Below are 16,692 nucleotides of genomic sequence, written 5' to 3'. Positions count from 1 at the left end.
CGCCCTGAGAAGACTTCTGGGTCTTCCTTGTCTGTCCGGCAGAAAGATGTAGTTACCAAGTAAAAGACTTGCTTAGGTTCACACAGTAAGAGTAAGAGGCTGTAGTTGAACTAGTAGCTGTATGGTTTAAAATCCAATGCCACAGCCAAAACGTTGTGCTCCCAGCATTTAATTTCTAAGTAAAGTAAAAAATAAATAACCAATGGCCTGTTATAAATTTTTTGAATGTTATGATACCTTAAAAAATAAACTAACTCATGTAAGTTATTAAAAAAACTTAACATTCTTAAACTCACTTAACCCATTATGGTATCATAGGAAGTCATGTAGAATTTGAAAATACATTTACAGTATAACTGTTCTGATTATGATAATTTATAATCTCTTCTTTCTTACTGAAACTGGTTTTATGCACATATGTGCTGTCATACTAGGTGGCTTATCTGTTGGCTTTTTTCACAGGCTGCTGTAACTCTGAATATAGTAGTTGTTAGCAGTAATTTACAACTGTACCCATTGTATCTTTCAGAAAAGAAGGACAACATTTTAGGATCTGAGTAATCATAACTGCATTATGTTTAGTCATAATAATTTACAGATATACAAGATTCTACTGTTGATCCCAATTACCACCTCTTCCAGGCTTGATTCCTGTTTTGAATCCAATGCTACCCAAGCAGGATATGGTAATCCCTAAACCCTGAAATGAAGAAAGTGGATACAGAAAATGGGTGGATAAATTGATAGACATTGTTAATTGTTAACTGAGTTTAGTAACCTTCCACCAAAAGAGCTAATAAGTTTCCTAAAGTAGTTTTAATGTGTAACTTTATTATAAAGATATACTGACATAGAGAATCAGTGTGTTAGCCAAAAATAGCTTATCAAGTTGTAAAAAGTCTGAGATACTGTATATTCATAAGTTTATTCTAATTGAGGGAAGCAAAAGCAAACAATTTAAAGTTGATAGTTAACCTAATACACATTTTTTAATTATAAAATTAAATAATAAAACTATCAGCTGTTTTAAGAAGTGTGTTTGATTATTGCATAACATGTCCCCAACTCTTTATTTAACCAGTATTCAGTAATTATGTTTACTATAATTTAAATGTTCTTTTTGACTCACTAAATTTCCTTGTGTTTTGATAATATACTCCTATGTTTATTTGCCTTAATTATTAACTTTGGTTATTATTTTAAGTAGACTTTGGTGTATAGGCTGCTGGTTGTGGTGGAATCAAAGAAAGACTTGGAGCAATACCTATTAGTAGAGCAATAAAATTATTTGTTCCTCTATGAAGATCGAGAGTACATATAATGAGACACCTAGGGTAGTCAAAGTCTTAGGTTCGATGGTGACATTGAAAGATGACAGTTGGTATAGGAAAGAAGTTAAGTTATGTATGGAACTAAACACATGATTGGTAGGCCAACATTTGTCGACTTCTGCCTTGACCATCTGCCTCCATGATCTGATAAGGGTACCTTCTTACCACTAACCACAGGGCTGTATGGGTACTGTGCAAGATTAAGTGTGTTAGGCATGACTTACTATTTACAATCTTTATATATAATACGCTACTGTGGCTGTTCGTTTGTCTGTCCAGGATTTTAAATCACCTGTAGCTCGCAAACCGTTTGACCTATTGAACTGAAATTTGGTACACACATACTATGTGACGTCTACTATTCGCTTTCGGGGTGATGATTGACTGCCAAGGTTTTTTTTATTTTTTTATTTTATTTTATTGTAGAATCAATTCTCAGCAGCAGGGTGGCCGTGCAGCACATGCATACGGGCACCGTTCTCATCTCTACCATCTTTGCTGTCACTTCCCCTACCTCGTCATATCTTAAATCATTCTGGAGGCAGATTGCAAAATTGAAAAATTATAGAAAACGTACAAAGTAATTGCAACACAAACACTGACTTAATCAGTTGTAACAAGAACAGATGTCAATGAAAGAAGAGAAGAAGCGGGCCACTAGGGTGGAGAAAAGAAGAGCTGCTCAGGAAGCAGCAAGCGAATCAACATCTGAACAGATGAATGCTAAATGTACAGAGAAAGAGTATGAAAACTGTGAACGCTCAAGTCAAGTGTATTCACTGCACGTTATCATGCAGTGTGCTGTTACTGTTATCTGAATAATTACTGATAAAGCACAACTATTATAACCTTGGATTCTTTCAAGAATACCCACATTAGGCCATTTGCTGCTCTTGGCTCAGCTGTAATAATAAAGGTGTTCTTTCCTAGGTTGCTCCCCTTGTCCTCATATGGACCAGTATGCTAACAGTTTTGAAAATGTGGGTAAAGAAGATTAATCTGTCACCTGTCAGACTGAGCACTTCAGTTGTGCGATTACACATCCACTCCTGTTTTTATTAGGCTGCTTCTAGTTATTCCTTGAAATAGGATAGGTTCTTTCAAATCTCTCTTGCAGTTAAAGGGGATGGCCAGTGATGATCCACTGTGAGTCAGTTGCTCAAGGAAATGGAGCAAAGTTTAACAATATGTATATATCCATCAGTCCATCTAATGAACTCATTTAACACAATTCTAGAATTACAGAGAGCAGGCATCAGTTGCAAAACAGAACTAACCCAAAAGATGTCACCAATCCACCAATGTCTTTAGGTTGTGGCAGAAAGACTGAATACAATTTGGCATATAAGTGTAGGAATAAGGGAACTGTGGGGTGTCTCTTGAGGAAAAGAGAATTTTATCATGAGGAAGAGGGAAATATTCCTCCAGGATGCAGCTTCCCTAATTGCGTTTGACAGTCTAAAATAGAGGTAGAGATAATGGAGGTTTGGCAAGAGGACAGGCCATTACCAGACTCCAAGATAAAGTAGTGAGCATGTTACTCTTTTAAAGAAGAGGCCTATCAGCAAATATTTTATAATGTTTGTGTTTGGCAGGAGTAACACAGACTTGGCCTTCTGCCCAACAAATCTAGCCCTTTAGTACATACATGGGCTTCAGGGATTCTAGGAGAGCAGTGACTGCAAGAAGGATGTCTAGACTATTATCCCTGTAGCCAAGGTAAAGCCATCCAGACCCTGAAGTTGCACCCAAGAGTAGTTTAAAGTTAATTTAGAAAAGAAGTATACAATTATTATTATTATATTATTATATATAATTATAATTATATATAATTATTATTATATATGAGTGTAAGAGAAAATTTAGAGATATGAAGCGGGGATGTTTCAGTAATACTGGAGTGGTGGGCTCAACATGTGATCAACAGCCTGAATACTGTGTGTTAGCCCATTACAGTCATTGTTTTGTGTTCCTTTTCAATATTTTATCATACTTATTGATCATTCCCCTGTGTCTTTTATAAAATAATTTCACCATTTGCTATATGTTTTGACTCCTTATATTGTTCTGAATGTGAGGAAACCACATGAAGACCCCCCTCCTGTTATAATTCCCAAATATAACTATAGTATAAGCTGGTTTATCTGAAACTGGATTAAGATGAAAAAAATTTTAAGGATAGTTGTTAAAACATCAGTATGATCTTTTCTTTTGTTTATTGATTTCTTTACCTTTTTTTAAATTGATCAAGGTTTTCATGAATGATACTGCCAAAAGGGCTGATACATATGCAAATACGCTTGACTTCTAGTTTATGGTGTCACACTATATTTGTGTGTTTTGCCATTAAAAATGTTTTACATATAGTATGTAATGTTTAAACCATTTTTAAATTCCTAAACAGATCTACCTACTTCAAAAGAAGAGAAGCAACTCCTGAAGGGTAAGTAAACTTCATGTGTTTTTTAAAATCAAAGCTTTTCAGAGCCAAATGAAAGTTAAGATTGGCTTTCCTTCTAATACTAGTAATCATGATAAACCACTTCAAATGTCCATAGTCATTTCCATAATGTGTGATCTCATATTGGACCTCTCATAAATGCGTTTATATTAAGATTAACATGCTAAAAATGCAGAGTATCCTTTCTTTCCCTTAAAATATTTCTAAATTATTTCCTTTTTACGGACAATTTTATTTATTGTACCTTTTTATCATGAGCATCATTTAGTGGTTCTTAATAAAACTGCTATCACTTCACATAATTATTTGGTTTAGTATTTGAGCTTGACACCCTGTACGTATAACTCAAAATTCTTTAAGTATTAAGCTGCACACTTATGAATTTGCAGCCTAGATTTACTAAGATTAATAACTATCTCCAGTTATAAAGACTCATCCCAACATCACATCTTTCTATGATGTTCAAGAAGTGGTAGAAATGTCCTAGAGATGATATTGGGTCATTTAATAAAGACTCCTATTGGTCAGTTGTGTTTAATGTGGCATACAATATGAGAAAAGTGCAGAAAATATATCTGAGGAAGAGAAGGATGTTACTGAGGAAGATTCACATCTGTATTGCTCAGCATATGATAGATTAATTGTACCTCCTGGCAATTACGGAGGTGTGAATAAAAGCACTGTCTGGTCACTGTAATTTAAGCCTAGAACAAATGGCATTGACAATATTTCTAAACAACCACCTTAAACAGGAGGTCCAGGAATCAAGGAGTGCACGGCAGTAGTGGCAAAAAAAAAAAACTGAGTGATGCTATGCAAGTGATCATGCACCTGGGTCGATGTTCACCAAGCCTGTTTGATTCTGTGAAAACTATCAACTCTAAAAGTAATAACAAAAAGTCAGCTGACAGAAACTGTGGGCCTTGGTGACGTGGAAAGCACTGCTGGCCTAGTTGGTGAGTATTGCAATGATAGCTCTACACTTGGATTACCATGTGGCAACACTTCACACTAAGTGTCTCATATTCGTGTCTACTTGCGCTAAAATTACCCAGTAATTATCTGTTTACCTACAATGTAGTTAGACGTTATTAGAGTGTATAAAGTATGTGTCTCTTAGTACATTGTATGTACACTGTATTTACTCAGTAATTGCCTGCTTTACTACAGTATAACCCATGTAACAGTGTAGGTACTGTAAGTACACAATCAAGTATGTAATAAGAATGTGAAACATATATTTTGCACTTACCTTTAACAATTTGAATTGCATCTCTTCAAGCAATCCTAAAAGCACAGAATGGAATGGTTGGATTATGAAAGGTTTATAGTGGTTAATCTGTAGCTGCTGCGTAATAGAATCTTGGTAAACAAGGCCCTTGTATTCTCAGAAGTCAGAAGAAAATCAAGCGGCCTAAAATGGCCAGAGCAATGAGGTAGAAACACAGTCAGAAATAAAAGCTCAAACCCACGCTGAAATTGTTCAAGGGAAACAAGTTTTAGACATTGAGCCAGTAACCACCAAAATAAAAGAACTCCACGGTCTTCAAACTTGTCATCATTCTAGTATGCAGGACCAGACCTGGTCCTGCAGAGAGAGGTTGAATCGTTGTTTGAGCCCCTCCTAAGAAAAAAAATAGTATATAAGGTTGAAGATTACGAGTTGCCTAAACTTGAATAGTCACTTTACAAGAACATCAGGTACAGTAGTTTGAGAGTATGTAATAGGAATATAGATATCAGGGAAAACATAGAAGTGGCACCTGAGATTATGAGTGATATAGACAGAGTGGGACAGAGTATGCAATGTCAAAGCTTAGAATCATACTTAATAGCCATCATGGCACAGTATAGCATGTTAAAAATAAAGAAAACCTGATCCTTCAAGACTCTATTTTGAGAGAGAAAGAGAGAAAGGAGCAGAGGGAAGAAAAACACTTTAAAAACATGATTCCGGCGCCTAGTTCTTTTTACAATATCATGTATTTTTAGCCGTTAAAAAAAAGAATAAATGAAAACTAAAAATAGTTAAAAAATACATGTAGAAAATAAAATAAAAATATTTGAAAGTTAGTTTTTTACCATTTTGCAGACTCTGGGAATTTTTGTCCAGCTACCAATAATTAATACCTGTTGTTCAGTAGAAACACAGTAGCTCAGTAATTGTACCAGGTACATTTTGTAATTACCTTTCCAATCCATGTGATTTGTCCATAACAACATTCTGCTCAGGTATGTAAAGTGTAGGGATCGATTTTACATACCAATAGTATTTCTCACCACTGTCATGATTACAGCTAATATGCTATTATTAACAACTTGAAATTTTAAGAGATCATCTATACCTGATAAATTGGCTTTGTGCCCTGAAATCAGGGCATGGCAGCTTTGAATGTTTTTGAAAGCTCTTCTTACATCATTTACATTCAGAAGTGTTGTCAGAGTTTACCGTTTATTCAGAATCATCCACTTTATATGCTTCACTATCACTGAACTAAAATCTATAATACTCTCTATCATAATTATAATACAACAAATCTCTTTCTTCTACTTGCACGTTTCACTCCTATAGCCCATATTCAGCTGTGCTGCTGCCTCAGATTCTGTCCATCAGTGGCCCTCCATCACTACATGTAGTTCACTGGAGACATACAATCTCAGGTATGGCGATGTTGTGCAAATAGTGGCCGATGGGGTTAACGCAGAGATAACAGTAAAGGGGTTGAAGTGGACTTGATCAGCCAGTAGGTAGCAGCAGGAATAATTCTTTGGAAAAAAAAAGAACAAATATCTTTTAATCTTGATTAATCTCAGGCTCCCTTGTATCTCACAGGTTAGTCCATGCAGAAGTCTGGCCATGCCAATGCACCAGAGGTGTCAAAATCAAGGTCCACAGGTCAGATCTGGTCCTTGGACATTTATAAAGTGGTCTACTTCCGCAATATTCAAAACATATTATACGGATATTTGTTTTCTCATAATAATCCTTTGTCTTGCATTTCATATTTAGCCGTATTACATTTACATCTGGCATTAAAATGCATCCGTGGTGTCTTCAAGCGTTTATCCGTAGAGCATAGTGCACTGCAGCTACTAACTACTAGTTAGAACAGAAACTGGCTGCTCATAATGTCCCAAGAAGATAAAGTGAAAAGGAGATATGTGTCACTGTCATAAAGAACTTTAGTGTTTTAGCTTGATGCCAAAGATGTTACAGTCTCAGGAATTAGATGATAGCCATTCCGCTTACTTTTTAAAGCTGACAGGTATGTAGGCTTTTTACCTTTCCCTGTCTTACCTGACTGTACCCAACATGATTCTTCTGTCTTCTCCACTGACTTGATTGTTACATGTGCATAGAAAATGTATTTGCATTTCCACTTGCGTTAAATGTGAACGTTTCTTGTTTCTGTCCAACTCTGAATGTGGTCTGTGTGATCAATCACCAGTGTGTTTGCACACAGCTTTTTGATATTTCCATTTATGACATATGTTAATGCAGGGGTAAATGGATGTAGCTGGAATTGAATACCCATTCTTGCATCTGTTCAGGCTGCTTTATGAGCTGATGTAATTTTTTTTAGTCAATGCTGATATTGGTCCTGCTGTTGCTGGTAGATTTCCTAACCTGCTGAAATGTACAAGAAAAAAAAAGCTGATAAAAACAGAAAAAAGTTTCAAGAGAGATGCAATTATGAACATGATGAGCAGAGAGTTACCTGCATCTTTTGTTTATAAAGAAAAGGTGTCAGTAGTTATTTGTTGATATATTCCGGTCTGTGTTGGGTATATAAGGTATTATTTCTGGCCCTTAAGATATTTTTATTTGACAGCTCTGCAGTATGTCAGAGTTAGAGGTCTGAATGAGAAATATGAGAGCAATGTCTTCTCTGTCGAACAATTCAAGAGCAAGACAGTTGTGACTATGTCTATCAGGGCAGACAGATAATCCACAACAAAATGGACATAGCAGCTTTGAAACTATGCAGCTAAAAGTGTTAGTGTGAAGACCCTCTACCCTGGCTTGGCAGGAACTATAATCATGGAAGTGACAGTTTATGATGCTAGTACTGATCAGTAACATATAATAAAAAAGTTTATCTTCCAGTATTTTTTAAATTTTTGTCTATAAGCTGGCCAGTTGAACACTCACACAGCATTTGCACGTACCCTACAGTTTCAGTTAAACCACAAGAAATTAATGGTACCAGGGTGCATGTTTTGAATAAACAATGCAGAGTTACTGCTTGTAGGTAATGAGTTCACACATGCAGTGAAACAGGTGTTTAGCTTTTTGAATCTTCACTATGCAGATTGCTGCACCATTATCTTGTTGGGCGGTTTCAGTATAGAGTGTGATAATTTGCCATAAATCACAGTGATTCTTTAACTTGTGGGTGAAAATTCTAAATACGCAAGCTTTCAAAGTGTCAAAAGAAGAAGCAATACTTGGCAAAGGGCGTAAGCGCGGAGACATGTCTGAATCAAAGACATCCTTGGGTTCAAAAATCGTAAAGTATTACTTAAATCTTCATTTCTTGGCTCTATGTAGAGAGGTTTATCATGGGACGGTGTAGCGAATAGTCAGCAATCCTTATTAGCCAAATGTCTTGTCAATTGAACAGTAAATACGCATAACATGTTATTCCTCCAAACCTTATCATTGGGTTTGTTGTGTGATGGGTGCAGCAACGCACTGTAATCAGCACATGCTCCCAACCTCCTTGTCATTGTCCGGATGCTACAAAATATTTGAAAGAAAAATAGAATTTCCATGCAATACCATTTGCTTGGTAGCAGCTATTCTTGGAAACAAATTAAAGTTTGTCATCTAAGAAAAATGTAGAACTCTCCTAATGCATTTTATAGTATGTATATACCTACAAACTATTGCAAAGAGCTGGTGTTTTTAGAATCATTTTGCAACCAGAATTATTTTTGTCCATTTGGGATAGCTTGCTGACCTGTGCATTTTAGGCCTGACTGTGAAACATTTAGAAGTCTCTCCATTGTGAAAATTGCATTTGTGTTGTTAATACATATGTACTCTTGCTTGGGTTTCTTAAATGTTTAAGTGATTACTAAACAACAAAAAAAGAAACAGAGAACTTTCTAGTACTAAGGTGGAGTTCCCATAACAATCTAGTACCATGGTGGAGTTCCTAGAACATTCTAGTATTATGTTAGAGTTTCAAGGAAATTCGAGTAGTAAGCAGAACATTCTATGTTAGCTATTTTTGATGACAGGCTCTCAGCAGAAACATATGAAAAGATGATACAAAGCCTGCAGTGGCCATCATTACAAGACATTGCTCAACATCTTAAGATGACAAATGTATCTAAACAGCGGAACTTGGAGGACTTGGTAACAGAAAAAACAAAATCTTTCTTTGAAGTCCCTATGGAAAAAGGCAAAGGGGGGTCTAAGTTGATTTAAAAGAAACCACCAGAGCAGTGGACAGCTGATCCAAGCTTAAATCAATTTTGTGAACTGCCAGCTCCTATGATGGAAGTGAATGACACAACTGAAAGAGGAATACATCATCAAGAAGTAAAATGGCATACTGACAAAGGGCAAGGAACAGAGACAGTTTATCGCATATACATTGCAAACCATTGCAAGAGTTTTCCATCTTCATCAAAGAAAGTGCTAATGTTGTAGTCCTACAAGTGTAGAACAGTTGTCTGCTGTTCAGTTCAGATGACATAAAGCCTGTCAAATGCTGCTTTTTCATTAAAATTTTGTCTGTTTTTTATAAATATGATAAAGAATAAAACTAGCCTTATGGAGAGCTTGAATCTGTTATTTTACTTTTTTTTGTTTGTGGACCAACCTAATGTACAGAACGGAGCTAGCATGTTCAAAATAATTTGTAAGACTCATTATCTATTCATTTATACTTTATTTGAAGTATACTGATTCATTCAATATCTCAGCAGAAAGAAGAATCTTTTTGATATTTTCCAAAAACCAGATGCCAAACAGCTTGCAAATAAACAACAGCGCCATTGACTTTATGAAGAAAATGTAAACAGATCCGCACGTCATTATATTGAAGAGGAGCAAAGCTACAGGCGAGGCATACAGTTCTCAGCCATGATAAGGACACTGTGAAATGCTATGACAGTCTTGCCAGAGGCTTTTATTCACAATTTTTTTTCTGCTGATAGATATATATTTTGCATTTCTTGCTGATTTTAGTTTAGACTAGCCAATAGATTTGAGCTACTCAGTGAATTTTCTAAGAAGCAGCTAGTTGTGCTATTGTCTACAGATACATACTTTAAATTAGTATGTTGGATTCCAAAAGTGTAGCATTACCAAATTTTATTAATAAAATTAAAAAGAGTCAATTGGCTAGATCTATGTAGTCTATCAAAGGGCTGAGGAATGCTGGGGTATTGTCCTATATGGGACAATAGACCATCAAAAATCATACATTCACATTCATGTTATTGAATTCTGTTTTAATTGCAATTTTGCCATAACCAAAACTGTGTTTTAACACAATGGTGTTTAAACGTAGACTCTGTATTGTACTCATTTTAAACCTGTACTCATTTAATGTAAGTATGTTTTCTAGACCATCAATTAAAGGAAATTTCTAAACTGTTAGCTTGACTTACCGGGAAGGCACAAACAGGTTAAAGGGTGTGTTTGAAAAGCCTAGTTGACACATCTGTTTGAAATAATTTATATATAAACCTTCTTGAACATCACAGGTATGAACAGTCTGCATAATCAAGACTTAGTAATGGTAGTGGTTCTTAGGAGATGTGACCAAAAAGTGGTTGGTGTCTATCATAGTCATAAATCTAGGTTGCATTGATATTTACTACCATTAAGGGACAAATGAGTTTTTCAATAAGATGTTACAAAAAAGTTGTTCTAGATCTGAAAGACACTTTATAGCAAGGTTAGGAGAACAATGGCCTGCGGTGGGCTAGTACCCTGCCTGTGGTTTGTTTCCTGCCTTGCGCCCTGTGTTGGCTGGGATTGGCTCCAGCAGACCCCCGTGACCCTGTAGTTAGGATATAGCGGGTTGGATAATGGATGGATGGAAGGAGAACAATGGCCTTGACTAGGATCATTGCTAACACCTGTATGTTGAATGGACATGAAGAGACACATTCAGTGCATTTACATGCAGACGCATTATTGGGTTAAGAAGAATAACCTGATTAAGGTAGAAACCTGGTTACTTAAAAATCCACATTTACATGCACTAGTAATCTTTTGAAGTTCTCCTTCGGCAAAATGGTTTGACGTCATTAAACTGCTCAAAAAATAGTTAAACGTTATTGGCCATTGTGAATCCAAAAATAAGTATGATGCCTGTGATAATTTTTCTGTGTTTTGTAAATATGTTTAGTGAAATTGATGCTTTATTTATGGGCCTCCATTGCCAGATTGCATGCAGCAAACTCTTTTATGCTTGGCTGTGTGATTGAGCCTTGTAGAGGAGCTAGTACATGTGTTTCTTGTCTTATACCCAGTGCTGCTAGAATAATAATAATGCAGATATTTTTACTTCAGCAAAATATTTGTTACATTGCTTGTTACTTTAAAAAGTAATTGGACTACATAACACTACTTACATTACTTTTAATGCGTTACCTAACTGCTCTTGTGATTGAGTTACTGAGCTTAACTCTGTGCGGTCAGCTCTTCAGCATAGATTTAGCAATTTCTGAAATATGGACACAAATTATTTCTGCCAGGAGAAGGAATAATATGATTACTTAAACATTTGTGTATATAAATGTATTTTCTGGACACTTTTACCTGTGGCTACTGAACGGTTATGTGAAGCAGATATGTGTGCAGGCTGAGAAAGTGTAACATGCATGTGCAGAGTATACAATCCTTAATAGCAACCTGAGGAATGGTTTACATGGCCACATATTCAGGTAGTTTGTGGAAAAATCTAACTCTGTTAATCAAGGCTTCTCAGACGCTTATTAGAGAAATAAGCCAACTCAGACTCAGGCTTATTAGAGAAATAAGCCGATTTCTCTAATCAGAATAAGTTTTTACATGGCATTTTGGAAATCAATTTTCTGTGAATAATTGAGTTATTGAAATGTATGTAAGAGAGGCAGTGCCTAAATCATCTGGTGGGTTTGGGCTTACTTCTGGTGTCACCTCTGAGGCTGAGAAACTCTGTAGTGGTGAAGCTGTGAGAGAAGAAGAAATTCAGACAGAAATATTCAAGGTGCTTTATGTTGTTAGGGTGTTTTGTTAAACAAGCATTGTCATTTTTTTGAATGGAGAATAAGGGCTAGCACCTCATAAATGGTAGACTTGGCTAATGTCCCTTATTTCAAGAGGTGGAAGAGAAGGTATATTCTAAATACAAAAAAACAACAACTGTTCAGGAAAGCCTATGTCAGAGTGCAGGACATTCCATACAAGAACAACATGGATTCTTTCCTAGCTTTGGAATAGTGAAGCAAATCTTTGCCCTTCCATAAAGTTCATGAGAGTTTTCTAATCATGTCTACATATGACCATAAGAAGACTTCTAACACTGTTTTGTAAGACAAGTGACAACATTTGAGGCTGTGATTCTTTGGTTTAGTCTCCTTGTCTACAGTATACTGTATATGGAGGCAGAGTTTTCTTTTGAAAATGTTAAATCGGTTTGAACCGGGTGTGTTAAAGACGCCTGTTTTGTTCCTTCCTGTTGGTGTTTGTTTTGGAAGACACAGCTAAGAGAGTTTAAAGTTTAGAGGTCTTCATATTGCATCTTTGCTATTTGTACATGATGGTTTCCTTTCAACATAAGTGGACTGGGATTTGTGGTAAGTGAAATTCACAAACATTAGAATGAATAGTACTCTCCTGGAAAAATTACTTTTCATTGAGTAGGTGAGAAGACAACTTCCACTTCAGGTGGAGAAGTGTTGGGATATTGTTCACAGAAAGGGGTAGGTGGCTGTGAAATTGCCTGACAGGTTGGTACAAGAGCAGTAGTACTATTGACGTTGTACTGGACATTAGTAAAACAAAAGCTACGTGCTTGGAGGCAGTTCTTGGTTTTCCACTCAGTTTACATTCCTGTTATCACCTCGGCATAGATGCTAAAGGCAATAGAGACAGAAAAAACAGATAAATTATAAAATTATCCGAAAGGAATCTCTTCCATAGGCTTGCATTTCTCTGTGACTGGGAAGGAGCTTGGCAATCTGAGTGGACCTCACAATAGAGCTGCTGGGAGGTGCCAAGTGATTTAGGCATCTTGTAAGAAAATGTTTTATTAAATGATAGCTGACAGACCTCATCAATACATTAAGAGAAGTTGGAGAGGGTTTCCAGGGATAGATATGGGTCATCATAATAGCCCAACCCTCACCAGAATTAAAAATGAGAATTGGCCATTAAGGATATTTTTTATTATTGTTTATTATTTCTTAGAAGAAGTGTAGTCTGCTACATTTTGGGTTGTTGGCAGCTGATCATTAAGATACAGAAGAGTTATGATATCAGAGAAACTCCGCATTCTTAATCCTTATTAATCCTGTTTCCACACTTGCATCTTAAACAAATATTTTCCGCTTAAACTCTCCAAGGAAAGTACAAATTCTGTCATGCAGCTAGCAACTTTTTCTTTTTCCTTGAGGCAGGCAGACCTGCCTGAGGAAACAAGTAAATATTTTTAGCAGCATTTTTATTTTTGAAATGATTGGAATGTATCAAAACAACATTATGGAAAGTTTATTTTTGCTAAATGTAAATAACACATTTCTATGCTGAAAATAAAATGGTAAGGCATTTTAATTAGTATAGAGACTGAAGCCATATTATACTTTATTGCCTAATATTTACAGGTAATTTTTCAGTAGAATTACCTTCTAATGGATTTTTCTATTTTACAATTTTAGAAGTTGATAGCTCAATATGTTCATGCCTACTTCCTTCCTAAATCTTTACTTAAAAGTAAACAATACTTTTTAATGGTGCTTCTTACTCATTAGTTTGTATGGATTTCTTGTCAAGAAATTGATTAAAAGCTTATTTATCTTACTGTTACTTAAAAAAAACCCTTCATGTGTGAAAGTCTTTACCCCTCTTTTTGATGGAACAATGATAGCACAATTTAATCATTTTAAATGTAACACATATTCTGCTCAGGTTTCAGACAAATTACTTATAAGATTTTGTTATTCTACCAAAATAGGCCTATAGGACAGGCGGTTCACCACCTTTCATTGTATTATTTTTGTCAGATAGAACTAACACATTTTTTGTATTTTAAAATCAGTGATTTTAGAGGGAATTAATAACTGCATCAAGACAATATGGGTGAATGAAGAGATGAACAGATCATCATGGTAACCTCCATTTATATGTAATGCTTTAATGAATAAATGACCTGTGGTGTTATGGCTCCACAGCTCTCCAGCAAAGGCCAGTTTGGTTTTAAATAAATAATCGACGCGCTCGCGGCTTAGCGGGGGGGCGTGGTAGCTGTAGCGAGCCACAGGGCGATCTGCGGTGTGGGCGTTTCTCGCCTAAGTGCACAGGTGAGAGACTGGCTACATCCGTGATTGTTCCTGTGGCTAATGGGCTGCAGCTGCTATGTCCTCTCCGCATATACAGAGAAGCGCGAGCCGGTTAAGTGGGGGAAGAACAAAAAGAAGAAAGAGGAAGAACGGGAGGTAGCAGGAAGCAGGTGGAGAAAACCGGTGTGAGGAAGGAGAGCGAGCGAGAGCAGGCTTGCATTAGAGAAAACAGGCAGCTGGGAAGAGAGCCCACGAGGGGAGTGTATGGCCGACACTCAGTGGGGCTGAGAAAGCGGTCGCTCCAGCTGAGCGACTAAGTAGCTGGAGTGACCAGTAGAGGTATCGACTTGGCCGTTGCTAGGAGCGGGAGTCGAGGAGGCTTTGGGCTGGTGTAGCCCCAGCGTGAGCGCCTTGGCCGCTGGGAAATATCCCAAGTCTCAGTCCAGTTGGGAGCCCGACGAAGCCAAGGATCGGAGGGATACCGGACCTGAATGAAGGGCAGCTGTTCCTGCAGGTAGGCGACTCTCCTTTCGAGCAGCCCAAATGGGAGTAGCAGGGGAGCCGCCATGGTAAAGGAAGACACCGGGCTTTATAACCTTAAAGGATTGCTTCTTGGTGGATTTTTAATCTCTTTATTTTTAGAAGAGTTTTTCTATTTATTGATTTAAACTTCCACATGTTTTAAGGATTATTTATTGACTTGAACTTTGCACTATTGCACTTTGGATTTGTTGTTTAAATAAAAGCACTTTTGGACAATTATACATCATCCTCTTGCTCGAGTGTTATTGCCTCACTGTCTAGCTCATCGGTGACATTACCGACGGTGTTGGGTTCAAGAGCTCCCTAACAGGAGATGGGAGCATGGAGCTCAACCCACATCGTCACATGACCACAACTCCTTTACACTTATTGGTTTCACTTTAAAAAATCATGAGCTTGTCTGAATATTTTTAAGGTATCAGTACATTATCAGTTTTTCTTTTATTTCTGGAAATGTGCATCAGTGCCTATGGAGATGAATTTGGGCCACCCAGGATGGAAGCAAACAAAATATCCTTGGGAGTTTTTGAATAAGTGGAGCAATGTCTCTCTTTATGATTTTATCAGTGCAATGTCTCTTTTTATGATTTTTTCAGTTATGAATTTAACATTCAATAGAAATCTGCCTTCATTTGTGCACGTGTACTGGGATTAAAGGTGTACTAATTCTTTAGCTTCCTGAAGATCTTGATTTCAATATGGCAATGCTTGCATTTTGGACATTTTTACTAAGCTCGCTCTTAGGTGTAACATTGTGAAAACTAAAGACAACTTAAATGTAAACGTGGAGCATTTGATGTAGGAATCTTGCAGCAATAGTTACATTTAATATCTACAAGCAGTAATTTAAATCATTGCCTTTTACATTCCACACAGAATACTACAAATGTTAGCACTGCTGCATAGATTGTAGGAGACAAATAAAAAGACAAAGACAAGGAAAAGAAAATCTTGATATTTGTCTCTCATGTATCAGTGATACATATTTCAAAAGGAAAAATACTCAATACTCAACTTTATTGATTTTCCCTTACCTGTATTGTGCTGTTTGGCATGGGATATGTCTCCTTGGCATCTATGGGATAATAAAACCTGGAAATGTTCATACAATGTGAAAAAAAATCAAGCATTCTTCCAAAAAAAAAGAAAATCACAACAGCAAAAAAACATAAATTGGCATGATGGCTCTTATTTTGTTAATTTCAAATATTATATTATGTATAGTGCTTATAGTCACAAAAAACATTTTAATCTCAGTTTAAATTATTTTATATATTAAGACCCTGAAAAGCTTCTCAGTTTCTCAACTATGAGACTCACTTAAAAGACAATAGCATTGAATAAAAATTGTATTCGTCTCATGAACAGAATTAATCTGCTCCTTTCTTACCAGGCCAACATACTGTAAATTTGTTACCGATGGGAAAAATGAATTCAGTAAAATGAATACCTTTCAGAAACATTTTAATTTTATTCACTGTATTCCCATTTACACAGCTAAATTTGTAGCATAAAATGGCTTTGTATGAGGGTATTGTAGCTTCACGGGCCAAAGACATAAGGAGTTGCTGTGCTGCTAAAATTCCAAATGTCTTATTAGGCAACACATATATGACCAGAGGACTTCTGGTATGAATGTTCATGCAGTAATTGGTGTGCACTTATCCAAAATCTGAATTAAGTATACCAAATATCCAATGATTCAGAACTAGGACACTAGGACAGGAAAATAATGTGCTAGTACTTATATTTACATTTAGATTTGGTGTCATTACTTTCAATTGCATTCTTAAAATCAAATCATTTTATACTCTTTTTCATAGAAATTCTCTGCATTTAGTTTTCATCCCT

General features: G+C 36.3%; 1 protein-coding gene across 1 annotated transcript in view; it reads left to right on the top strand.

Annotated features, from left to right (window-relative positions):
- Nucleotides 1–16,692, top strand: part of trdn (triadin) — a 456,738-nt gene that overhangs the window by 370,641 nt on the left and 69,405 nt on the right. The window contains exon 42 of the mRNA XM_051924220.1: nucleotides 3,736–3,774. Coding sequence (XP_051780180.1) covers nucleotides 3,736–3,774 — 39 coding nt within the window. The remainder of the gene's footprint in view (nucleotides 1–3,735; nucleotides 3,775–16,692) is intronic.

This window comes from Erpetoichthys calabaricus, chromosome 3, assembly GCF_900747795.2.
Source record: "Erpetoichthys calabaricus chromosome 3, fErpCal1.3, whole genome shotgun sequence".
In the NCBI taxonomy this organism is placed as follows: Eukaryota; Metazoa; Chordata; class Cladistia; order Polypteriformes; family Polypteridae; genus Erpetoichthys; species Erpetoichthys calabaricus.
Note: the sequence above shows the minus strand (reverse complement) of the source record. Positions and strands in the feature narration are given on the sequence as shown.